We start from the raw sequence: 25882 nt of genomic DNA, 5'->3' as shown, positions 1-25882 counted from the left end.
CTCCCCAGGTAAAGGACCAGCTCTCTCCCCCTGTCTCAGTCACACTTACTCCCTAGGTAAAGCACCAGCTCTCTCCCCCTGTCTCAGTCACACTTACTCCCTAGGTAAAGCACCAGCTCTCTCCCCCTGTCTCAGTCACACTTACTCCCTAGGTAAAGCACCAGCTCTCTCCCCCTGTCTCAGTCACACTTACTCCCTAGGTAAAGCACCAGCTCTCTCCCCCTTTCTCAGTGACACTTACTCCCCAGGTAAAGAACCAGCTCACTCCCCCTGTCTCAGTCACACTTACTCCCCAGGTAAAGGGCGAGCTCTCTCCCCCTGTCGCAGTCACACTTATTCCCCAGGTAAAGGACCAGCTCTTTCCCCCTGTCTCAGTCACACTTATTCCCCAGGTACAGGACCAGCTCTCTCCCCCTGTCTCAGTCAAACTTACTCCCCAGGTAAAGAACCAGCTCTCTCCCCCTGTCTCAGTCACACTTAGTCCCCAGGTAAAGGACCAGCTCTCCCCCCCTGTCTCAGTCACTCTGACTCCCCAGGTAAAGGGCCAGCTCTCTCCCCCTGTCTCAGTCCCACTCACTCCCCAGGTAAAGGACGAGCTCTCTCCCCCTGTCTCAGTGACACTTACTCCCCAGGTCAAGAGCTAGCTCTCTCCCCCTGTCTCAGTCACACTCGCTCGCCAGGATAGGGACCAGCTCTCTCCCCTGTCTCAGTCACACTCACTCCCCAGGTAAAGGACCAGCTCTCTCCCCCTGTCTCAGTGACACTTACTCCCCAGGTAAAGGGCCAGTTCTCTCCCCAAGTCTCAGTCACACTCACTCCTCAGGTAAAAGAGGAGCTCTCTCCCCCTGTCTCAGTGACACTCGCTCCCCAGGTAAAGGGCCAGCTCTCTTCCTATGTCTCAGTGACACTCGCTCCCCAGGTAAAGGACCAGCTCTCTCCCCCTGTCTCAGTCACACTCGCTCCCAAGGTAAAGGACCAGCTCTCTCCCCTTGTCTCAGTCACACTTATTCCCTAGGTAAAGGATCAGCTCTCTCCCCCTGTCTCAGTCACTCTGACTCCCCAGGTAAAGGGCCAGCTCTCTCCCCTGTCTCAGTCACACACGCTCCCCAGGTAAAGGGCCAGCTCTCTCCCCCTGTCTCAGTCAGACTCGCTCCCCAGGTAAAGGGCCAGCTCTCTCCCCCTGTCTCAGTCACACTCGATCCCCAGGTAAAGGGCCAGACTTCTCCTCCTGTCTCAGTCACACTTACTCCCCAGGTAAAGGGCCAGACTTCGCCTCCTGTCTCAGTCACACTTACTCCCCAGGTAAAGAGCCAGCTCTCCCCCTCTGTCTCAGTCACACTCGCTCCCAGGTTAGGGACCAGCTCTTTCCCCCTGTCTCAGTCACTCTGACTCCCCAGGTAAAGGGCCAGCTCTCTCCCCCTGTCTCAGTCACACTTACTCCCCAGGTAAAGGACCAGCTCTCTCCCCCTGTCTCAGTCACACTCGCTTCCCAGGTACAGGACCAGCTCTCTCCCCTTGTCTCACTCACACTCGCTCCCCAGGTACAGGACCAGCTCTCTCCCCCTGTCTCAGTCACACTCGCTCCCCAGGTAAAGGGCCAGCTCTCTCCCCCTGTCTCAGTCACTCTGACTCCAAAGGTAAAGGACCAGCTCTCTCCCCCTGTCTCAGTCACACTCGCTCCCCAGGTAAAGGGCTAGCTCTCGCCCCCTGTCTCAGTCACACTGACTCCCCAGGTAAAGGACCAGCTCTCTACCCCTGTCTCAGTCACACCCGCTCCCCAGGTAAAGGACCAGCTCTCTCCCCCTGTCTCAGTCACACTGACCCCCAAGGTAAAGGACTAGCTCTCTCCCCCTGTCTCAGTCACTCTGACTACCCAGGTAAAGGATCAGCTCTCTCCCCCTGTCTCATTCACACTTACTCCCCAGTTAAAGGACCAGCTCTCTCCCCCTGTCTCCGTCACTCTGACTCCCCAGGTAAATGGCCAGCTCTCTCCCCCTGTCTCAGTCACACTGACTCCCCAGGTAAAGGAGCAGCTCTCTCCCCCTGTCTCAGTGACACTTACTCCCCAGGATAGGGAACAGCTCTCTCCCTGTGTCTCAGTCACACTTATTCCCCAGGTAAAGGACCAGCTCTCTCCCCCTGTCTCAGTCACTCTGACTCCCCAGGTAAAGGATCAGCTCTCTCCCCCTGTCTCAGTCACACTTACCCCCCAGGTAAAGGGCCAGCTCTCTTCCTATGTTTCAGTGACACTCGCTCCCCAGTTAAAGGACCAGCTCTCTCCCCCTGTCTCAGTCACACTCGCTACCCAGGTCAAGGACCAGCTCTCTCCCTGTCTCAGTCACTCTGACTCCCCAGGTAAAGGTTCAGCTCTCTCCCCCTGTCTCAGTCACACTGACTCCCCAGGTAAAGGACCAGCTCTCTCCCCCGGTCTCAGTCAGACTCGGTCCCCAGGTAAAGGGCCTGCTCTCTCCCCCTGTCTCAGTCACTCTGGCTCCCCAGGTAAAGGACCAGCTCTCTCCCCCTGTCTCAGTCACACTCACTCCCCAGGTAAAGGGCCAGCTCACTCCCCCTGTCTCAGTCACACTTACTCCCCAGGTAAAGGACCAGCTCTCTCCCTCTCTCTCAGTCACACTGACTCCCCAGGTAAAGAGCCAGCTCTCTCCCCCTGTCTTAGTCACACCCGCTCCCCAGGTAAAGGGCCAGCTCTCTCCCCCTGTCTCCGTCACACTCGCTCCCCAGGTAAAGGGCCAGCACTCTGCCCCTGTCTCAGTCACACTTACTCCCCAGGTAAAGGACCAGCTCTTTCTCCCTATCTCAGTCACACTTACTCCCCAGGTAAAGAGCCAGCTCTCTCCCCCTGTCTCATTCACAGTTGCTCCCCAGGTTAGGGACCAGCTCTCGCCCTGTGTCTCAGTCACAATCGCTCCCCACATAAAGGGCCAGCTCTCTCCCCCTGTCTCAGTCACACTCACTCCCCAGGTAAAGGTCCAGCTCTCTCCCCCTGTCTCAGTCACACTCGCTCCCCAGGTAAAGAGCCAGCTCTCTCCCCCTGTCTCAGTCACACTCGCTTCCCAGGTAAAGGACCAACTCTCTCCCCCTGTCTCAGTCACTCTAACTCCCCAGGTAAAGGACCAGCTCTCTCCCCCTGTCTCAGTCACACTTACTCCCCAGGTAAAGGACCAGCACTCTCCCCCTGTCTCAGTCACTCTGACTCTCCAGGTAAAGGATCAGCTCTCTCCCCCTGTCTCAGTCACACTGACTCGCCAGGTAAAGGACCAGCTCTCTCCCTGTGTCAGTCACTCTGACTCTTCAGGTAAAGGATCAGCTCTCTCCCCCTGTCTTAGTCACACTGACTCGCCAGGTAAAGGACCAGCTCTCTCCCCCTGTCTCAGTCACACTCGCTCCCCAGGTAAAGGGCCAGCTCTCTCCCTGTGTCAGTCACTCTGACTCTTCAGGTAAAGGATCAGCTCTCTCCCCCTGTCTCAGTTACACTCGCTCCCAAGGTAAAGGACCAGCTCTCTCCCCCTGTCTCAGTCACACTCGCTCCCCAGGTAAAGGGCCAACTCCCTCCCCCTGTCTCAGTCACACCAACCCTGGACACCTGGAATGAACTGTCTGAGGTGGTGGAATTGGGTACAATTACAACATTTAAAAGGCATCTGGATGGGTACATGAATAGGAAGGGTTTCGAGGGATATGGGACACGTGCTGGCAAATGGGAGCTTAATTTAGGATTAATTTAGTTGGCATGGATGAGTTGAAACAAAGGGTTTCTTTCCATGCTATGTGACAGTTTGATCTTTACAATCAGTACTGTCTCAGTCCAAGGCACTCTGTTTTCTCACAGCAGTTGTACAAAACATGATGTATTTAGCTTTCCAATGAAGTAGTGATTTCATCGGATGAGCCAGTGAAGCGACAGGACACTGTAAAACTGATTGCATTACTTCTCTTACAGAGAACGTGGCTGTTACACATCGAGACAGCAGTGACTGGCTACCGGAACATTCTAGACCCACCACAACCCTTGCTGGGGAGGTTCACAGTGAATGAATCGTCTGAAATTTAACTCCCCAAATGTGTGCAACGTACCGAAGTCCTGTTTTCAGTCGAAATAGGTCAACAAGAAACTCAATCAGTGCCCCAGTTTGGATCAGTGCACTTTGAAGAAATCTACCTCTTCTATTTGACTTAAAAATGGTTCTTCTTTCTAATAAAAAGCATTGTAAGAGGCAGAGTGTCCTTGTTTTAAATACTCAGCTGAAGTACTGAGTGAGTCCTGGTTAGTAATTGTGTTTCAAAATGAAGAGAGGTAGACAGTGATGTTTCCAAACAGTCAGTGCTGGGACCATTGCTTTCTCTGATCTAGATCTCGGAGTATTAGACTACAGAATATTCATGATCACAGCCTTAGGATGTGGCAATACTTTAGAGGAAACAGAAGTGTTCCAGGAATGAGGGACTTTAAGCAGTAAGGAAGGAGAGAGGGATTTTTTTATTCATTCGTGGGACATAGGTGTTACAGGCTGGGCCAGCATTTAATGCCCATCCCTAGCTGCCGTTGTGAAGATGGTGGTAGGACTGCCTTATCAAACTGCAGCAGTGTTTGTGCTCTGGATTGACCTACAATGATCTTATGGAGAGAATTCCAGGATCTTGAAGGAATGGTGGTATTTTTCCAAGTCAGGATGGTGAGTGGCTTGGAGGGGAACTTGCAGGTTGTGGTGTTCCCAAGTATCTGCTGCCCTTGTCCTTCTAGATCGAAATGATTCTGGGTTTGGACAGCTGTCTAAGGATCTTTGGTGAATTTCTGCAGTGCATCTTCTGGATACTGAGATATGCTGCTACTGAGTGTCAGTGGTGGAGGGAGTGAATGTAGTGGTAAAAACAATGAGGTAAAAACAATGACTGCAGATGCTGGAAACCAGATTCTGGATCAGTGGTGCTGGAAGAGCACAGCAGTTCAGGCAGCATCTGAGGACAGGCAAAAATCGACGTTTCGGGCAAAAGCCAATCAAGCTGACTGCTTTGTCCTGAATGGTGTCGAGCTTCAAGTGCTGTTGGAGCTGCACACGTCCAGGCAAGTGAGGAATATTCCATCACATGCCTGACTTGTGCCTTGTAGATGGTAGACAGGTTTTGGGGAGTCAGGTGGTGAGTTACTTGCTACAGTAAACTTAGCCTCTGAGCAGCTCTTGTAACCCTTTCTTACCAGGGTTGATAAGGGATAATATTCTAGCATGTTCTTCTGTATCAGGTCATTTAGATCAATCCAGGAGCTTTCCCAAACCATTCATTGACTCAGACTCCTGTTCCCACTTTCTTGTCATACCTTTTGATCCCTTTAGTCCCAAAAATCTATAACTCTAGTTGGAAAACATTCAATGCTTTGGCCTCAATTTCTTTGTGGAGGAGAATTCCACAGGCTCCCCACTCTTTGGGTGAAGAAATTTATTTTCATTGGAGTCATAAATGGCCCACCTTTTATCCTTAAATGGGGACCCTTGGTTATAGACTCCTTGGTCATCCCAAATCTTCTTCCTGTTTACTCTGCCTAGTCCTCTTTAACCAGAAGTCAAGGATAATTAACTTAGGCGAGATTTCAATTGTTTCAATACATGTACACTAAATTGGGGATTTATTCAATCTCTTTAAAGGTAATTCTCAGATCATGGGCATCTTTGGCAATATTTACTGCCCACCCCCAATTTCTCACAAGGTGATTGGGAACCCCATTTTCTCTCGAGTGACTGCAGTCCACCTGGTGCCAGTAAAGTCGTACAATAGGAGCTGCATGGACAGTGAAGGAACAGCAACATAGCTCCAGGTCAGGATGGTCTGTGATTTGGAGGAGAATGTGGGAGGTGGTGGTGTTTTCACACATTGCTATTACCTTTATCCTTGCAGGCAGTGAAACGTGCGGGGATGTTCTGTGAAGATGATCTTACTGAATGTTTGTTTTGAAATGCTGTTAATTTATCAAGATACTTGAATATTCAACATGATTGAGCAATTGTAAGTTGGATTGTAGCTCATGGAACTAAAATGGTGGCATTGGTTGACAGGTTGAAATAACTTCTGTACAATAGCTATTACATACAAAGAACAAAGAACATTACAGCACAGGAATAGGCCCTTCAGCCCTCCAAGCCTGCGCCAATCCAGATCCTCTATCTAAACCTTTTGCCTATTTTCTAAGGGTCTGCATCCCACTGCTCCCTGCCCTTCATGTATCTGTCTAGATACATCTTAAATGACGCTATCGTGACTGCCTCTACTGGCTGAGTGTTCCAGGCACCCACAACCCTCTGCATAAAGAACTTAACACACATATGTCCCTTAAACTTTTCCCCTCTCACTTTGAACTTATGACCCCTAGTAATTAAGTCCCACACTCTGGGAAAAAGCTTCTTGCTATCCACCCGGTCAATACCCCTCAGGACTTTGTAGGCCTCAATCAGTTCCCCCCTCAACCTCCATCTTTCTAATGAAAACAATCCTAATCTACTCGAGCTCTCTTCATAGCTAGCGCCCTCCATACCAGGGAATATCCTGGTGAATCTCCTCTGCACCCTCTCCGAAGCATCCACATCCTTCTGGTAATGTGGCGACCAGAACTGTACGCAATATTCCAAATGTGGCTGAACCAAAGTCTTGTACAACTGTAACATGACCAGTCAACTCTTGTAGAGAAAGTGAGGGCTGCAGATCAGAGCTGAAAATGTGTTGCTGGAAAAGCGCAGGTCAGGCAGCATCCAAGGAACAGGAGAATCAACGTTTCGGGCATAAGCCCTTTTGAAGGGCTTATGCCCGAAACGTCGATTCTCCTGCTCCTTGGATGCTGCCTGACCTGCTGCGCTTTTCCAGCAACACATTTTCAGCAGTCAACTCTTGTACTCAATATCCCATCCGATGAAGGAAAGCATACCATATGCCTCCTTGACCACTCTACTGACCTGTGTTGCCACTTTCAGGGAACAATGGACATGAACACCCAGATCTCTCTGTACATCAATTTTCCCCAGGACTTTTCCATTTATAGTTTGCTCTTGAATTGGATCTTCCAAAATGCATCACTTCACATTTGCCCAGACTGAACTCCATCTACCATTTCTCTGCTCAACTCTCCAATCTATTTATATTCTGCTGTATTCTCTGTAAGTCCCCTTCACTATTTGCTACTCCACCAATCTTAGTGTCATCTGAAAACTTGCTAATCCGACCACCTATACATAAATGATTTGGAGGAAGGTATATCACAAACAACACTGGTCCCAGCACGGATCCCTGTGGAACACCACTGACCACAGGTCTCCATTTTGAGAAACTCCCTTCCACCACGACTGTCTCCTGTTGCCCAGCCAGTTCTCTATCCATCTAGCTAGTGCACCCTGGACCACACAGGACTTCACTTTCTCCATCAGCCTACCATGGTACAATGATATCATATTAGTATTTTGTGGACACTGAGCAGAGAACTGGGTGGTTTATTGGAATCCAAGGGCAACTATAGCACAGGAGGCCATTCAACCTGTTAAAGTCTGTGCTGGCCATTTGCAAGACCAATTTAGCCAGTACCATTTCCTTTCCAGCCAACCCGGTATTGACATAATGTGCTTTCTCTTATTGGTATGATCAGTTTGGCTACAATAATACTAGAGACAGCTGATATGCCCAATGAACCGACTATACCATCCTTCCTTCTCTTCCACTCTCCGAACAGACGTTTGCTCTCGAGACGAATATACAACTCTGCGATCACAGCTGTATATGAAGGGACATTTCTGCTGAGTTGTAATTACTGTCTAGAACACACCCCTAGACCACAACTATAAACACAGTGAAATGTGTTGATAAAAACATCTTTCAGACAGTATTTTACAACCTTTCAAAAAAGACATGACTAGGAATTCTGTTTTACTAAACAAATTTAATTGTGGAGGTTGCATCATTCATCAAATTAACTTTTTTTTTTGCTATAAACAGGTTACAATCTTCATTCAATAGCCAGAATTAAACTGCTTAATATTTATACATAGGTTCACATGATAATATGGAAGTTAATACCATTTTTGTACACAATTCTCTATTATACACACCATTTTATTTCAACAAAAAGCATGAAAGCAGCTAGTTTCTGTCACTGAGGTTTTGTGTAGATGCAGACATTATCAGAACAGAGAATGTCAGTTCATAGCTTTTCATTACGGGGCTGACAAAAAAAAAATCTTTCAAGCTCAAGCCCACTGCTAGCAGAAGTGTTTCATAAGGAAGGAAGCAGCAAAGTGAAGCTGTGTGTGGCACAGAGACCATGTACAACTAACTCTCACATGACACTGTCACTTGGACTCTGTGAAACGGTCCTGCGAATTCAATATGGGGGTTTAAATTTGGCCACGTATATGGATCAGGTCCAAGAGAAACAGCCCCCACCTGGGGAGCAGTTAAGCAAGTTAATAAAAGAAACAATTGGATTGATTAGTGAATGCAGGCCAATTAATCTGTACGGGGAAACATAAAGCAGGCTGCATTTGGCCTGAGTTGCACCATGTCTCATTCCCTCTCGCTCAGCTCTCAGTAAAGTGACAGTAAGGAGAAGAGACAAGCTCAGGGAAAGTAACAGGCTCTCAACTCCTTGCTGGGTTTCAGACTGTAAAGCAAGAGGCTGATGGGCACATACAGAAAACATTATACTGGATTCCAACTGTCACTAACACAGTGAAGTGCAGAGATTTGGACAAAACAGGATAGTTCTGGAGGAAGCAGAGATGGGGAACGGGGAGATACCCAAGGGCAGCTCCTGCCAGTTGGTTATTACAAGGCTGAGGTGTAAAAGACAGCTGCAGTCACTCAGGATAGTTTCCAGGGATTAGTTCAGTACATGCAGTACAGATCCAGCCTTCACTCTAATCACCAACATTAACAAACTATTGACAGAATAAAAGAGGGAGAAAGCAGATGATGAAAAGAGGAGGAATATTAACAACTGACATCAACACTTTCAAGAAAGCAAGCAACCAGCTTAAATGTAATGAGAGATGGAGATGGAGCTGGCTGGAGATTATCACAAAGTCTCACTCCTCCTTCTGGGAAGTGAAGTTGGAGGTTTCTCAGGATGCTCAGTTTTCAAAGGAATTTGATGCTTCACCTAAGACATTGCCAGGTTCCCCATCTCAGTGAGAGATGGCTGCATCTCAGATCTAACTCAAGGGATGAAGACTCCCAACACATTACGGTTAAAGTCTGATAGTCTCTTCAGTCCAGTGAACGATAAGAGAGTTGGATTTGGCAGAAAGGGTGGACTACCCACTGAATTCTGGGTAAAACTAGGCAGGATCATTAAGTGACAGAGACTCCTCTCAAACAGCTGTTACCCAAACCCATCAATTGCAGAAACTTGCCTTTCTCTAGTCTGGGGCTGAATTAGGGATTCCCGGCAGTTGCGAAGGTTGGGAATGAGCTGCAGAACACACATCGATAGACTCTCACTGACAGCAACTAATTACAGTGGTCAGCAGTTATTACACTTTCAATACACAGTCTTAGAAATACAAAGTGAGTGCATGAATACAAGAGGAATAGTGATACTTTTCCAGCCCCAGGCAAGGTGCTGGGGCAACTCATCCCTGTAATTCTTCAAAACATGTGACACAGACTCGGACAGGCTTCTTTGAGGATGGGGTTAAGGCATTCCTTGCAGAACAGTCGGCACAGAAGATGTTTCCACAGTTTCTACAGTGATGCTGCAAAAGGACAACAATTGGAACGTTAACTTGGGAGTAAATAACACATCCATCCTAGGACAAGTCAGAGACACGCATGAGATTTCCTAGAAGCATGGCATTCCAACCGGAACTCGATCAACGAAGACATCGAGTTAGACCCCATCTACCACCCCCTGAGAAAAGGAACAGGAAATGACATCACCAACCCAAAGAAACCCAAATATATAAATAGAAAGCAGGAATCATGAACAGTGAACTGAGGCCCACTGAAGATGTTACCTAGTAGGGTGATGAAATGTCTGGAAATGAACCTTCCAGCTCAGTGAGCAAACCTACATCCAGAACCTCAAGCTGAGCTACAAATCTTCTCAAAACTTGCTGAGTAAATGACATGTTTAGTATTCAAGTCTCAGAGGTTTAGAAGGGGAAGAAATCTTTGATATTAGGGGTAAGCTATAAATCTGGACAAGTAAGATTGAGGTAGAAACCTGGTGGCGCTAGGACTATTGTTCTTTGCAGGTTTTATTAATAATCTGGTTGTAGGACTTCAGGGAAAGATCTATAAATTTGCAAATAATACAAAGGTTTGCCTGAGTTTGCGGCCCACAGACAATGTGCTTACATTTCAGCAAAATCATTATGTAAGACAAATAAAAAGGTAAGCCTTTTCTATACCACTTTTTACGATCACCGGACATCGTAAGGTATTTCTCAGCCACAGGGGCACTTTTCTTTAAGTGCAGCCACTGTTGTAATATCAGACATGTGGCAGAACAGGTTCCCACAAACAGTAACACGAGAGTAAGTTGATAAGTTGCTGGTGTGATGATGGAGGGACACAAACAGAAAATCCCTACTCCTCATTAGTTAGGCCACCTTTAGAATACTGCGTTCAATTCTAGTCTCCCTGCTATAGGAAGGATGTTGTGAAACTTCTCTTCACTGTTATATCACCATGATTAATTGACTCATATTTGACTGCCTATGACCCCTCATGGGTAGCACCATTGCCTTGGAGATGAAAGATTCCACTTTAGGGTTTCAGCATGATAGTCCAGTGGAGTACAGAGGGAGTGCTGCACTATTGGAGGCCTCATTTGTCCGAGGTGGTGTTAAATTGAGGCCTCAGCCTGTTTGGGTGAAGGTTCTGGGTTCAGCAAAGATTTACAAGGATGTTGCCAAGGATAGAGAGTTTCAGCTATAGGAAGAGACTGAATAGCTGGGGCTATTTTCCATAGAGAGTGTTGGAGACTGAGGGGTGATCTTATAGAAGTTTATAAAATCATGAGGGGCATGGATAGGGTGAATAGTCAAGGTGTTTTCCCTGGGGTAGGAGAGTCCAAAACTAGAGGGGACATAGGTTTAAGGTGGTGGGGGGGGGGGGGGGCATTGAAAAGGGATTTAAGGGGCAACCTTTTCACGCAGAGGGTGGTGCGTGTATGGAATGAGCTGCTACAGGAAGTGTGGAGGCTGATACAACTACACCATTTAAAAAGGCATCCAGATGGGTAAATGAATACAAAATGTTCACAGGAAAATGGGCCAAATGCTAGCAAATGGGATTAGATTAATTTAGGATATCTGTTTGGCATGGAAGAGTTGGACATGTTTTCATGCTGTACATCTCTATGACTGAATGACTCCAGATCATGCTAATGGTGGGTATTTCACATTGACTCAAAACAGGCTGAGGCCTCAATTTAACATCTTCTCATAAACATGAGAGCCCCGACAGTGCAGCACTCCCTCTATACTCCACTGGACCATCATGCTAAAGCCCTAAAGCAGAATCTTGCGTCTCCAAGGCAACGATGCTACCCATGAGGGCTCACAGGCAATTAAATTTGAGTCCATTGATCATGGTGATAAAACAGTGGAGAGAAAATGATGAGCTGATGGGATTAGTGGATGACTTTGCAGTTACGTAACCTTCACCACAAAGCCTGACCAAGGCAAGACCCCATAGTCCCCTTGCTCTTCATAGACACAATGCTTCTCAGCATCCTTCCATTTGCATTTTGGAATGTGCCCATTATAAGGGAGGGGCTGAAGTCTCAATGTTATGAAAAGAATTGTTACACTGAGGGAGAGATTATCTTACACACACCTTTTAACTTAACGGGAGAATTCTAATCTGCACCTTGTCAGCGTTGCTACTGAAGCAGCAACAGGAACTGTAGCCATTCCACATCCCAATCTCTGAACAGGGTTCAATGTGATTGCAATAGTGTATTAATCTGTCTCCTTGGTCTTTCAGTATTAATGCACATTTGAAGCAAAGACATTACAACACAATTTCTCAAATGGAATGCTTCATAATGCCTCACAAATGAGGTTCTGATGAATAGCTACATACTGCCAGACTTCAGCCTTCTACCATAATGTTGTAAAATATTAATTCTATCACTTGGGGAGACTTGAGGGAAACTGGGCAACAACAATCTGTTCCAATTCTGATCAGATACATGGCCAGGCTTGCAGGGACTTTCCGGCATTTGTTGTTTTCTTAATTGCAGATTTTCACCGTCAAAAAAAAATCGAATTTATTTTATGAAAGCAAAAACATTGGGAACAATGTGCTCTCTTTCTGTGAAGTCCCATTTCCCAGAGCCAAAGGGCTTGTAGCTCAAAGGATTTCAGTGAGTACCTACCCTCCGTACAGTGACTGAGAATCCCTTTCCACAGGCCATACAATTCATCACGTCAGTATCCTCAGTCCACTTCCTGTTTATCGCTTGGGTGTGTTTAATCTGGCAAAGCAAAAAGAAAGCCCAGCACTTTCACTTTCTGAACTGGAAAGACTGATACAGCATAAAGTTTCGTACAAATCGTTCTGCTATAATACACATTTCATTAATGCAAATTCGCTTCAACACGATTGACGAATTGGGAACATTGTTTCTAAAGTGTGTGCTAGTTATAAAGCGGTTCCAGCCTCATTAGTTTCAAAGGTGCTGCTATTATGCAATTTTCTTATGACACAGGGTTGCACGAGAACAGAACCACTGCATTACTCTAGAACTGACTGTATATTCCACCAGACAGCAAAGCAATCACCTCTCAGTTAATATTTCCCACAGCAATTTAATTGTTTACATTAGTTCAGGCCCCGACCTTAAACAATTGGGAATGGTCACCGGTCGGTGATGCTGCTGTCAACTGGCTGGTCAACAAGTAGTTAGACCAGGCACTGTGCCACAGTCTACAGATGGCACCTGCAAGCAAACTCCCCCTTCTCCCTCACCCAACAGCACCCCAGCTGATTCCTACCATACAAATCTTACTGGTGTTTGACTGAATTAATAGCCAGGAGTTTTGATTAAAGTGGCTGATAGAAATGTTAACAGTGCTCTATCCCTATGAATGTCAAAAGGTTGCAATTTCTCGCCCCATTCTGGGAAATCTAGGCTGACAGTCCAGTAGAGTTGCACATCCTCAGTACTACACTCCTTTTGCTGGACACAGTAAACACAGAGGCTTCATTTCCCCAGTCAATGGGAAGTAAAAGATTCATGCTATTATTTGAAGTATTTAATTTCCTACAGACTTGGTCAATGCTAATCGCTCAATCACAATCACACAAACGACAGTAATTTTCTACGCTGTGTGAGGTAATTGTGGGTCAGTACACAGCTGTATTTCCCACATTAGTGACTGGCCTTTTTAGTGTGCAGTTTTGGTCTCCTTTTCTGAGGAAGGGTGCTCTTGCTGTCGAGGGAGTGCAGTAAAGGTTAACTAGGCTGACTCTGGGGATGGCAGGAATGGCGGATGAGGAGAGATTGACAAGGATTGTTTTTGGAGTTCAGACAAATTGTGGGGGGGGGTGTGGAATCTCAGACTTTAAAATTCTAACAGGGCTAGACAGGGTAGATACAGGTGAGGATAATCTTGATAGTGGTCACGTCTAGAACCAGGAGTCACAGTCGGAGGTAGACTATTAAGGACATTTCTTCACTCAAAGAGTGGTCAGCCTTGGAATTCATTACCACTGGAAGTGATTAATGCCAAAACAATGAATGTATTCAAGAAGTGCCTAGATATAGTACTTGGGATGAATGGGATCAAAGATTATAGGGAGAAAGCAGGATGAGACTATGGAGTTGGGTGATCAATGGCGAATGGCAGAGCAGGCTTGAGGGCCAAAGCTCCTCCAGCTCCTGTGTTTCTATGCTTTAAATGCACTAGAATGGGGCAATGATTGCTTTCTTCTGGAGAATTATTGACATATTCGATTCCAGCTGATTGGAATAGAGTCACAGAACTCCGGTTCAAAGCTTCAATCAAAATGTCAGCTAATTGTGGAGACAGTAACATTGAATTAACATTCAGCTCCTCTATTCTTCTTACTAAAGTACTTCGCCTCACATTATCCAACATTATACTCCATCTGCCAAGTTTCTGCCCATTTACTTTTATAGCCTATAACGTGGCTACAGTAGATTTATTTCCCTCATCCAAGTCTTTAATATACATTGTAAATAATTGTGGCCCCAGCATTGATCCCTGTGGCAACCTACTCGTTACAGGTTGTCATTCTGAAAATGCCTCCTTTATTTAATTCTCAGTAGCCAATTCTCTATCCATGCTGATGGATCTCCAACACCATGGGCTCTTGTCTAATTAAGGAGCCTTAAGCTTGGTACATTATTGAATTTTTTTTTGGAAATCCATATATGCTACACTTACTTGTTCTCCTTTGTCTATCCTGCCTGTTACACCCCCCACCCCCCCATCAAAGAACTGTAATAATTTGTCAGGTATACTTACCCCTTCGAAATGCTTTGCTATTAGATCCTTTGCAGGAGAAGCTACCATTTTCCCTAAGGTAGCTGTCAAGCTAACTGGCTGATTGGAAAAAACACCGAAACGGGGTCTCCCACTCTTTTTGAACAAGGGCGTTATATTAGCAGTTTTCCAATCCTCTGGAACTTGCCTTGAAAACTCAGGACCAATCCATCCCCAACGTATGTAGCTATTTCCTTCAAAATCATAGGCTGTAATCCACCAGGACTTGGCAGGCTTTAGCCCCATTCATTTCCTTACTCCTTCTCTTCTCATGATCGTTAGTTTTACTGTGTCCCATCCCTTTAGCACATTGTTATTTAATATGTTTGGAATGCTACTTATGGTCCTCTATAATTCCTCTGCTACTTCCCAGTTTCCATTATTACTTCCCCAGTCTCGTTTTCCAAGGGGATTATGCTCACTTCAGTCTCTCTCTCGCTTTTTATATTTTAAAAAACTCTCACTGTCCATTTTTATATTACTTGCTCATTTGCCCTCAGTGTGTATCTGCTCTCTATTATATTTTGGACACCTTTTGTTGGCTTTTAAACCCTTGGAAATCCTATGGTTTACCAATAATCTTTGCCACTTATTTTTAAAACTTCAATTTAATGCTGTTCAGTGAGGACTTCAGACCTTTGGGTTAGCACATATTGTGTTGAATGGATATTGACATCACAATCAGAATTCTGATGAAGAGTGGAGAGTGACTTTGCCCACCAGGGAGACTCTTACTGACGTCAGTGACTCCAGGATCAGCTACAGCACTAGCCTCAGCTTTTAATTCTGGGTCCAAGATAAAGCTGAATTTCATGAGCGGCCACACTGGGTAAAGAGACGACATTGTGCAAGGCTAATGTCACTGGCAAGGAGAATGAGCTCCAATAGACACGTCACTCAATACAGCCCCTATGCTGACCATGTATCTGCTTACCTGCAGAGCTTGGTTCTCTCGTCCTAACTCCTGCATGGCAGCCATTGTATCATCCAGCTTCCGTCTCAGGTCTACCACCTTCCCCTGCAGCTTTTCTGTTTCGCTTTCACTCTTGAGACATCTAACAGACAAGGACAAGAGAGTTTTAAATAAGCACGCTAGGCTCAGGAACACAATGGGTTAACAAGCTCCAACAAAGAGGAGCTTGACAAACTACAGATAATCCAACACAAGAAACACGCTCAGAAATAAAAGGACATATCAATATATTTTAATCACAAGTGAAGATGGTGTGCTGCTAAATACAGAGTTTCCGTTTCTCTGCTGTCTCTGCAAGGAGCAATGTTCCCACCTACATATTGGTATTTATGGAGGAAGAAACCTCTGTCTTTACAGCTCAGCTCAGTCAGGTGTAAAGATTCCTCCATCATCCTATGGGGAACTACACTGTTTCTGCCTCAGTAACAGATCAGAGATTAAAAATTAATCGTGTGTGAAGAACCATTTCATGTCACATGCCAGTGCTCCTGTGATAGATGGTCTGAGGCTCTGGGTTAGATTTCAACAAGGTCTGTTCAAGCTTCAGTCCAGGCTGTGTGTTAATCAATTAGACTCAGCCTGGAGGGAGGGACAGCGAGGCGAGTGTGGCACAGAGTAACAGAACAGCGAATGACCAAGACAGAGAGAGAGTAACGAAGACCGAGAGAAAGGGAGAGAATGGGACAGAGAAGGGCTGATTGAGCGAAAGGCAGCATGTGAAACAGAGACAGACTGAAAGACAGCGAGCACAAGAATGGAAGATTGACAGCGAGCGTGAAACAGAGATCAAAGAAAGAGAGATAGAGAGTGTGCATGAGACAGGGTGATGCCTGGCAGAGGGAGACACATACAAAGCCACCATGAAAATCTCAAAAAGCCCAGACTCTCACTTGTCCACAACTGGGTTAATTAGTTTAGCTTTTAATCTCCACGTGCAGTTCAGGCAAATGGCTGGGAGAAAGACAACTCTGCAAAATGGAAGGGTGGTGCCATCTTCCTAAAATAATAGGAACTGACTGTTTGGGGCAAAGTTGCTTTTATACAGCAACTTTGAGGGCAGTACAGCTTTCAAAAGAGGGAGGTAGTCCAATCTGACCAGGCCTTATTTTCTCAAAGAGAACACAGTCAGTTATGATGAACACCACTGTGTACTTGAAGGTCCACACTTAGTGCTACTAAGTCAGAATTCCAGATCAAAAGACGGGAATGTTGGTTAGAGTAGAAAACAAAGGAATTGATTTGAGGAACTCCATCAGAAAGAAAAAGAATCTGATAGTCTAGGGTTCAAAGTTGGCAGCTCTCCAGTTTCCATCAATTGCTTTGACTTAGAAAATACAAGCAAATCGATTAAAACTGCTGGCAAAGCCTCTCGAGAAGGCAGCCGGTGGAATTACTTGGCACCCCAAAAATTACAAAGCAATGTTCTGGTGGGATCAACACTGGTACCACGTTAATGTCCTATACCATATGGGGAGAGGGGTCCATGTGTAGTCCCTGAACTTGCTGGCGTTGAAAGGTTGTGGATACACTCAAGATCAGAATTGTAACCAGAGCATGGCAGCTATTGATAGTAATCAATCAGTGAGCCATCACAAATCCGAGGAATGAGATGGCACCTTGTAAAGTACTCTGGTCAGGTCATAGATTGAAGACCATCTCCAGTTCTGCTGCAGTTTAATATCTCAGATAAAAGACGGTCCCTTTAATAGTGCAGGCCTCACTTGGAGTTCTGCTGGAATGTCAGCCTGGATTACATGATCACATCTAAGCAATGGATCATAAAACCATAACACTCTGTCGCAGTGAGACACAACTGATAGCACATCACAATCAGGAGCAGTGCTCTTTGTGCTCAGAACAGCAGGGTCTTATTTCAGGAGACGGACACTAAACTGACAGGAGGATTCAATGTTTCTCCTGTAAATTCCTGAGTGGACTAGGTCAACATTCATAGACTGGAAACACTGGGGGAAACCACAGCTCAAATTCGAGCCAAATGAAAGAGAGGTAGCAGTGAGTAACCAGAGACACACACCTTTCCAAGAGAGCCCGCCTCTCCTCCTGGTTATGCTGCACAGTGGCTTCCAACACTGCAATCTCTCCACGGAGGTCATCGGTCTGCTTCTCCAGCTCACTCACCCGTCGCTGACTGCCTTGCCATTCTTTCTTCAGCGTGGCCATGTTTTCATTCAATGCGGTAATCTGCATGTTGAGCTTGATCACGGCCTCTTCGTGCTGCTTACTTTGCCCTTCCTTATCCTTCAGCTCACCCTGCTGCATGAAAAAAACAGAAACTTCACCACATACAAGATACAAAACGCTGCCACATTCAACCCCCTTCCTCTATCTCGTCAGTACATGCCACTGATGTAGTCCTTGTCCCTAAGTCCAAGTTCAGTCTATCATAAAATTAACCTTTCATGTTATTTACATTCCAGTGTAAACAGGCTAATCCCAACACAAAGAAATATGTTGTATTTATGCATGCCTTTCACAACCTCAGTCCTTTCTGTCGAAAGGTCGTCGATCTGAAATGTTAACTGTTTCCACAGAGTTAAAAATCTCACAACACCAGGTTATAGTCCAACAGGTTTAATTGGAAGCTCATTAGCTTTCGGAGCGACGCTCCTTCATCAGGTGATTGTCTGATGAAGGATTGTCTGATGACAATCACCTGATGAAGGAGCGTCGCTCCGAAAGCTAGTGTGCTTCCAATTCGCTCCGAAAGCTAATGAGCTTCCAATTAAACCTGTTGGACTATAACCTGGTGTTGTGTGATTTTTTAAACTTTGTATACCCCAGTCCAACACCGGCATCTCCAAATCATGTTTCCACAGAGGCAGCCTGAATATTTTCAACATTTCCTGTATTTATTATCAAGAAGCCTCCGTATATTTTTAGTTAGCCTTGGAGCTCTCATTTTGTGGCCTTTCTTTTACCCCATGGGAACGTATACAGTCTAGACATATACTAACCCTTCTACAATAGCCTCCCATTATTAATTTGCTGCTTTACCTGCTAATCTTTCACTCCAATCTACCTGGGACAGACGTCCCCCTTAACCGAAATTGGTCTTCTGCCAATTTAGCACCTTAACCTTTGATTGTGCCCTGTCTTTAACTCTCTACGATTGATCAGTTTCTGAATGCTTGCCCAAAGACACACACTGTACTGGCTCTCATTCTTCAGAGCTACAGGCAGCACCGTTTCCTGATCATGGTATTTCCAGCCTAACAGGGAAAGAAAGTTTCCAGGGTCTCACCTCAAGGATTCCTCCTGTTCTTTGCACTTAATACTGTTGCTATTCTAGTATATACCAAAGGTCCTCATGGTCAGTGCTCTATAGATTCTGCATCTGTCCACTACAGACCTTGCCATTGTATATGTGGGGTCCATTAGCTAAGTTGACTACGCAGCAAGTGTGGGACTCAGAATGATGCAAACAGCACAGGTTCAAATCCTGTTCTAGCTGAGCGTAGAAGGGAGTGGCAAAATACCACTGACAAAAAATGGCCTGGGTGTTGGATTAGAGTGAAGCAGCAGCCAACTGAGAGCCAAGAACCCGCCTTTGGGGGGGGAACATGAATGAATGAAATGAACTGTATACGGACATACAGCAATGGATACAGATCCTCTGTTTAATCGCTGTATTTGAATAGTGATCAATTCCTGTCACCCTCCTCCTCTCCTTTCTTCTTAGCATTCTCATTCCCAACATTTCTGGCTTCAAAAATTTTTAAGTTCCCAAATGATATTTTATTGGACCCAGGGTCTCTCTCACTGCCAACATATCCTGTAACCAGATGTCTGCAGTTCACCAACCATACTCACCATGTCTTTGCAGACATTCTCTAAATCTGAGACAGTTGATTTATTGACAGATCCTGCTCATACCTGAATAATTCCAACCTCTCATATGGTTTGTCTTTCCCAGTCTTCTGTGTACCTTGCACTGCTTCTCTAATACTAAACTCTAATACCCTCCCATACTAAACTAGTGTGAACACATGCATTTGGAAAAAAAAAAGGCAAATCTTGCATCAGTACACTAGAGAATCATTCAACAACATTAAGGTGCCAACACTTCAGGGTGTTATTCAGCTACAAACCAGTTTGGCCTCCAACGCGGCGCAGGTTTTCTTCATCTCTGCCTGTGCCTCACTGAGTTTGGTCTTGGTGAGCTGGTGCTCACTCTTCTCCTGCTCCCCCTTTGATTTAATGCTGTCCACGTTAGCCTGAAGCTCCAGTTTCTTCTGAATCAGCAACTGCTTGGCCTCTTTCAGCCCCGTCAACTCCTGCCGGCCAAAGGAAAATCATCAGTTTTCCCCAAGGGTTGAACCCTTCAGCCTCATTCAATAACTAAAAAAGGGGCTGGAAATCTGAACCCAAACACAGAGAATGCTGGACGGAACTCCAGCAGGTCTGTCAGTATCTATGGAGAGGAAACAGAGTTAATATTGAATCCAGGTTGACTTCCTAAGAGTCATATCAGACTGGAAATGGTGACTGTGTTTCATATTCCACAGATGTTTCCAGATCTGCTGAGGATCTCTAGCAGTCTCCATTTGTTTCATTTAACTACTTGCAATAGAGAGATAAATGTTCCAAGGTCTAGTCGATGTAGTACGGTGATCTCAGAAGGTGGTGGTGGGGATTCGGGATATTTCAGCATGGAGGCTCATTCATCCATTTTTACTGAAAGATGGTTAGCTCAGTTAGCCACTTGAGAGAACAATTCCTACGTGTCTAACATTGAAAGCTGCCTTTGAACTCAGGTTTGAAATTGTGTGGGGGGGGGGGAAGCGGGGAAAGAGGAGGATTCAAATGCGTAAAAGGATGTGAGAAAGAAACGGTGGTGGCAGTGGTTGTGGGCAGAGTATGAGACAGTGTGAATGAGAAAAGGAGGATGGAACATCTTTGCATTTTTCATTGCTGAGCACAGTACATTAGGCAGTTACATGGAGATACTGATGGATTATTTTGGCAAAATTGTAGTAAATGGAGTTCAATGAGTGCAAATGTGACAGTGTTTGCCTTAGCTGCAGAAAGGATAAGTCTAAATTTCTAAACGTTGGGAAACTAGGAACTGTAGAAAAGCAAAAATGCAGGAGACCAAATACAAAATCATTGAAAATCAACTGACAAAAATTGACACAAACATACCACATTTGTAAATCAAAACTGACCTTCATTTACAACAATCTGGATTAGAAACAGGAATTAGAAATAAATGCAAACAGATGTTATGCTAAGGTAGCCAGATCCCATCTGCGTTCCGACAAGGGCAGAGAACCACAGGAATAATGTGTTGGTCTGAGAAGTTAAAAATCACAACACTAGGTTATAGTCCAACAGCTATAAATTCAATCTTATACTCCACAACCACCTGATGAAGGAGCAGTGCTCCGAAAGCTACTACTTCCAAATAAACTTGTTGGCCTCTAACCTGGTGTTGTGCGATTAGTAACTCTGGATAGGGGTGTACAACACTGGCATCTCCAAATCATAACTTGGTCTGGGAAGTGACACACTGCAGGTTCATTAGGGTTGGTAGGACATGGAGGACCAGGGCATTTTAGGAATTTGAAACCAAACATACAATTAAATGACTGTCAAATTTCCCAAATGTCTAGGCTCTGTCCTAACATGCCAGAATCCATGAAGTGGGTTTTGAGAAGATTTGTAGCTCAGGTTGAGGTTCTGGATGTAGGTTTGCTCACTGAGCTGGAAGGTTCATTTCCAGATGTTTCGTCACCCTACTAGGTAACATCTTCAGTGGGCCTCCAGGCGAAGCACTGATGATAAATCTGCTTTCGATTTATATGTTTGGATTTCTTTGGGTTGGTGATGTCATTTCCTGTGGTGCTGTCATTTCTTGTTTTTCTCAGGAGGTGGTAGATGGGATCCACTGACGATGTTACCTAGTATGGTGACGAAACATCTGGAAATGAATCTTCCAGCTCAGTGAGCAAACCTACATCCATAATTCATGAAATTTGACAGGTTATTTGGAAACACACCATTTAAAAATATCAATTGTTTAAATCTAATGTTGATGATGATTTTAGTACCTGATATGGGGAATACCCCAGAACCATTACCAAATTATCCCAATGTTTTGAGTCAACATTTCCTAGTTGCGTGCTTTTTTAAAATTCCTTTATGGGATATGGGTGCCACTGCTGAGGCAGCATTTTTCTATCTCAATGTGGTGGGGAGCTGCCTTAGAATAATAGAATCCCTATAGTGTGGAAACAGACCGCTTGGCCCAGCAAGTCCACACTGACCCTCTGAAGAGTAATCCACCCAGACCCATTCCCGTACCCTATATTTACCCCTGACTAACGTACCTAGGCTACACATCCCTGAACACCAAGGGCAATTTAGCACGACCATTTCACCTAACTTGCACATCTTCGGACTGTGGAAGGAAACCGGAGCACCCGGAGGAAACCCACACAGACACAGGGACAATGTGCAAACTCCACACAGACAGTTGCCTGAAGCTGGCATTGAACTAGATCCCTGGCTCTGTGAGGCAGCAATGCTAACCAATGAGTCACCATGCCTTCTTGAATCACTGCAGTCCAAATGATGTAGGGATACCCACAATGCCATTTGGCAAGAAGTTCCAGGATTTTGACCTGGTGATGCCAAAGACACATCAATATATTTTCAAATCAGAATAGCGAGTGGCTGAAGGAGAGCATGCAGGGACTGGTGTTCCCATGTACCTGCTGCCCTTGTCTTTCTAGATGATATTGGTGGTGGGTTTGGAAGGTGCTGTCTGGAGGAGCTTTGGTGAATTTCTACAGTCCATATTGTAGATAGTACACACTGTTGCTACTGAGGATCAGTGGTGGAGGGAATGAATATTTGTTGTTGTAGTACCAACCAAGGAGGCTGCTTTCTCCGAGATGGCATCAAGCTTCTCGAGTGGTGTTGCAGCTGTACTCATCCAGGCAAGTAAGGAGAACCTCGTGGATGGTGGACAGGCTCTGGGGAAACAGGAGGCGAATTACTTGCTGCAGAATTTCTAACCTCTGGGCCGATCTGTAGGGACAGTATTTATAATGGCTAGTCCAGTTCAGGTTGTGGTCAACGGTAATGCCCAAGATGCTGGCAGTAAGGGATTCTGTGATGGTGATGGTAATGGTAATGCCACTGAATTTCAAGGAGCATTAGTAAGATTCTCTTTTGGAGAATCTACCATTGCCTGGTATTTGTGTGGTACAAATATTACTTGCCACTTGTCAGCCCAAGCCTAGATATTGTCCAGATCTGATGCATTTGAATATGGACTGCTTCTGTACCTGAGGAGTCACAAAAGGTGCTGAACATTGTGCAGTCATCAGTGAATATCCCCACTTCTGACCTTATGGAGGAGGGAAGGTCATTGATGAAGCAGTTGAAAACGGTTGGGCCTAGAACATCACCTTGAGGAATACCTGCAGAGATGCCCTGGAGCTGAAATGACTGACCTTCAACAACCACAACCATCTTCCCACGTGCCAAGTATGACTCCAATTATTAGTGCTTTCATCTAGAATCCCACTGACTCTAGTTTTCCCAGGTTTCCTTGATGCTGAACTCTTAGCAAATATGGATAGTCACTCTCACCTCTGGAATTCCTGAAAAAAGCTATTTTGTTAATGCTTTTCATCTTGCACTCATCAGGACATTTTGCAAGAATCCAATTCAAAGAGAAAACGAATGTTTATATTGCATGAAAGGGGAGTGATGATTGGTTGACGGATTGTTAGAGGAATTACAATGGGGAATGCATCCATTAACACTGATTGACCATTAGCTACCAGGTCTTGTTTAAATTTTAAACCAGACAAGAGGGGTTGTCATCCGGTGGTAATGTTCCTACCTCTGGCTGAAAGGCTTAGTTTCAAGTCTCACTTGCTCCAGAAACGCATACTAACATCTCTGAACAGATTGATTAAAAAGGTGATTAAAACAAAAACAAACAGCACATCTGCGCTATTTCTGTGTATTGAGATCAAACTCATATCCTTACTCTTCAGTACTATATATTTTTTCTTGTAGGTGAGCTATTTGCAGGATAATGGCAATTTGTATTCAGACTGTACGGAAATGATGCATTGCCTGTCAGAGCATTAAAGCACACAAGTCCCAGTGTTGTCTGCACTGGATCTTTAAAAGTAGAAAAGTAGGGTGAATTACTCTTTGGAGGGTCAATGTGAACTTGTTGGGCCAAATAGCCTGTAGGGATTCTATGAAATAACTTCTGTCATGTTAATACTGGAGGGGGGACAGTTTGGTGAAAATATTCCAAAATGAGAGGGTTGGCTTCAAGGGAAAGGGTTGGGTGCTTTCTCTCCAGACATCCCATAGCTCAATGAGTATAAAGAAATTGCCTGGGCAGACAATTCAGAGATTCCAACATCCACTGGTTTAATTGGTGAAGTGAATAAATTAAAACCTAGCTCATTTCATGATTCCCTTCTCTAGTAATCTCAATCACCAAAAGCAGCCATCAAAATAACTTTGATGATTTAGTGGTTACATTGGAGGGGTTTAAAAGCTATACAAGCAGTTCTCGCTTTCTGAACTGACCTTCTCATATTTCTGATTGCTGACTCGTGTCTCCTCGGTTAGTTTGTTCAGTTCTATCTGCAGAGTCGTCTTGGCCCCTTGAAGCTCTTCATTCTTGAGTTTTTCTTTTGCTAATTCATCTTCTTTCAAAGTCTTGTGTGGGGAGAAAAATAGTCAGCATTTTAAAAGAATATTGTGGGGGTGTGGAAATTAAAGAGAAAAAAAAAAATCGATACACTTTCCAAAATGAACTCCAACACATGCTTGCGTCTCTCACGCTTTACCTCCAACAGCTGTAAAATACTTGACTTGAAAGTGTTAACATTCTCCGGGCAAGTATCAAACAGAAGTTTAATACACAAATATGTGGAACATTAAAAATGGTATAATTAGATCTTGAAATATTAGCCATATCCCTGGACAGTAGCATGGCAAGAATCTTTGCATTAAACTACAATCTTAGCCTCAAATTGGTAACTATTCACAGAAAGACCCTTCGGTCCAACTCGCCCATGCCGACCAGATATCCTAAATTAATCTATTCCCATTTGCCAGCATTTGGCCTATGCCCCTCTAAACCATTTCTATTCTTATATCCATCCAGATGCCTTTTAAATGTTGTCTCAATATTTTCACCTCACATGTCGTATCTGCTTGGAATCTGTTCCTCCTTTTTAAAAGTGCTGTTGTTTCGATTTTTTCCCGAAGTCCTCAAACAACCTAACAGCTTATAAAACTGCCTTAAAAATTCGAGAGAATCAGCTCCAACACTGAAAATACCTAAAAGGAGGAGCAACTCTTACAGTCATAATTGCTTTCTGTCCTCCACCTTGATTACTATTCATCTAATTACCGTACATATTTTAATAATAGTCAATTTTCTTTTGACTAGTCATAGAGATGTACAACACGGAAACAGACCCTTCGGTCCAATTCATGCATACCCACCAGATATCCAAACCCAATCTAGTCCCATCTGCCAGCACCCGGCCTTATCCCTCCAAACCCTTCCTATTCATATACCCATCCAGATGCCTTTTAAAATGATGCAATTGTACCAGCCTCCACCACTTCCTCTGGCAGCCCATTCCAAACACCTACCACCCCCTGAGTTAAAAGGTTGCCCCTCAGATTTCTTTTATTTCTTTCCCCTTCACCCTCAACTTATGCCTTCTAGTTCTGGACTCCCCCACCCTAGGGAAAAGACCTTGTCTATTTACCCCATCCATGCCCCTCATGATTTTATACGGTCACCCCTCAGCCTCCGATGCTTCAGGGAAAACAGCCCCAGCCTATTCAGCCTCTCCCTGTAACTCAAATCCTCTTAAATGTTGCAATTGTACCAGCCTCCACCACTTCCTCTGGCAGCTCATTCTATACACGTACCACCCTCTGCGTGAAAAAGTTCCCCTTAGGTCTCTTTTATATCTTTCCCCTCTCACTGTAAACCTATGCCCTCTAGTTCTGGACTCCCCCATCCCAGGGAAAAGACTTTGTCTATTTATCCTATCCATGACCCTCATAATATTGCAAACCTCTATAAGGTCACCCCTCAGCCTCCGACGCTCCAGGGAAAACTGCCTCAGCCTCTCCCTATAGCTCAGATCCTCCAACCTGGCAACATCCTTGTAAATCTTTTCTGAACCCTTTCAAGTTTCACAACATCTTTCCGATAGGAAGGAGACCAGAATTGCACGCAATATTCCAACAGTGGCCTAACCAATGCACTGTACAGCCGCAACATGACCCCCCCAACTCCTGTACTCAATACTCTGACCAATAAAGGAAAGCATACCAAACGCCGCCTTCACTATCCTATCTACCTGCGACTCCA

General features: G+C 45.0%; 2 protein-coding genes across 5 annotated transcripts in view; one reads left to right on the top strand and one right to left on the bottom strand.

The window, feature by feature from the left end:
• The window catches only part of plekhg7 (pleckstrin homology domain containing, family G (with RhoGef domain) member 7), an 87945-nt gene extending 83876 nt beyond the window's left edge, over positions 1-4069 (top strand). The window contains exon 15 of the mRNA XM_043713185.1: positions 3959-4069. Within this exon, the coding sequence (XP_043569120.1) occupies positions 3959-4069 (111 nt within the window). The remainder of the gene's footprint in view (positions 1-3958) is intronic.
• Positions 4070-7910: 3841 nt separating this feature from the next.
• eea1 (early endosome antigen 1) overlaps positions 7911-25882 on the bottom strand; it is a 98568-nt gene continuing 80596 nt past the window's right edge. For all 4 annotated transcript variants that reach the window (XM_043713344.1, XM_043713345.1, XM_043713346.1 and 1 more), the window contains 6 exons: positions 24070-24201; positions 19593-19778; positions 17519-17757; positions 15445-15565; positions 12377-12475; positions 7911-9743 (listed from right to left, as the gene is read on the bottom strand). In XM_043713344.1, coding sequence (XP_043569279.1) covers positions 9621-9743; positions 12377-12475; positions 15445-15565; positions 17519-17757; positions 19593-19778; positions 24070-24201 — 900 coding nt within the window. In that variant the 3' untranslated portion in view covers positions 7911-9620. The remainder of the gene's footprint in view (positions 9744-12376; positions 12476-15444; positions 15566-17518; positions 17758-19592; positions 19779-24069; positions 24202-25882) is intronic.

Source organism: Chiloscyllium plagiosum, chromosome 23 (genome assembly GCF_004010195.1).
Source record: "Chiloscyllium plagiosum isolate BGI_BamShark_2017 chromosome 23, ASM401019v2, whole genome shotgun sequence".
NCBI lineage: Eukaryota > Metazoa > Chordata > Chondrichthyes > Orectolobiformes > Hemiscylliidae > Chiloscyllium > Chiloscyllium plagiosum.
The sequence above is the reverse complement of the archived record's forward strand: the minus strand, read 5'-3'. Positions and strand labels throughout refer to the sequence as shown.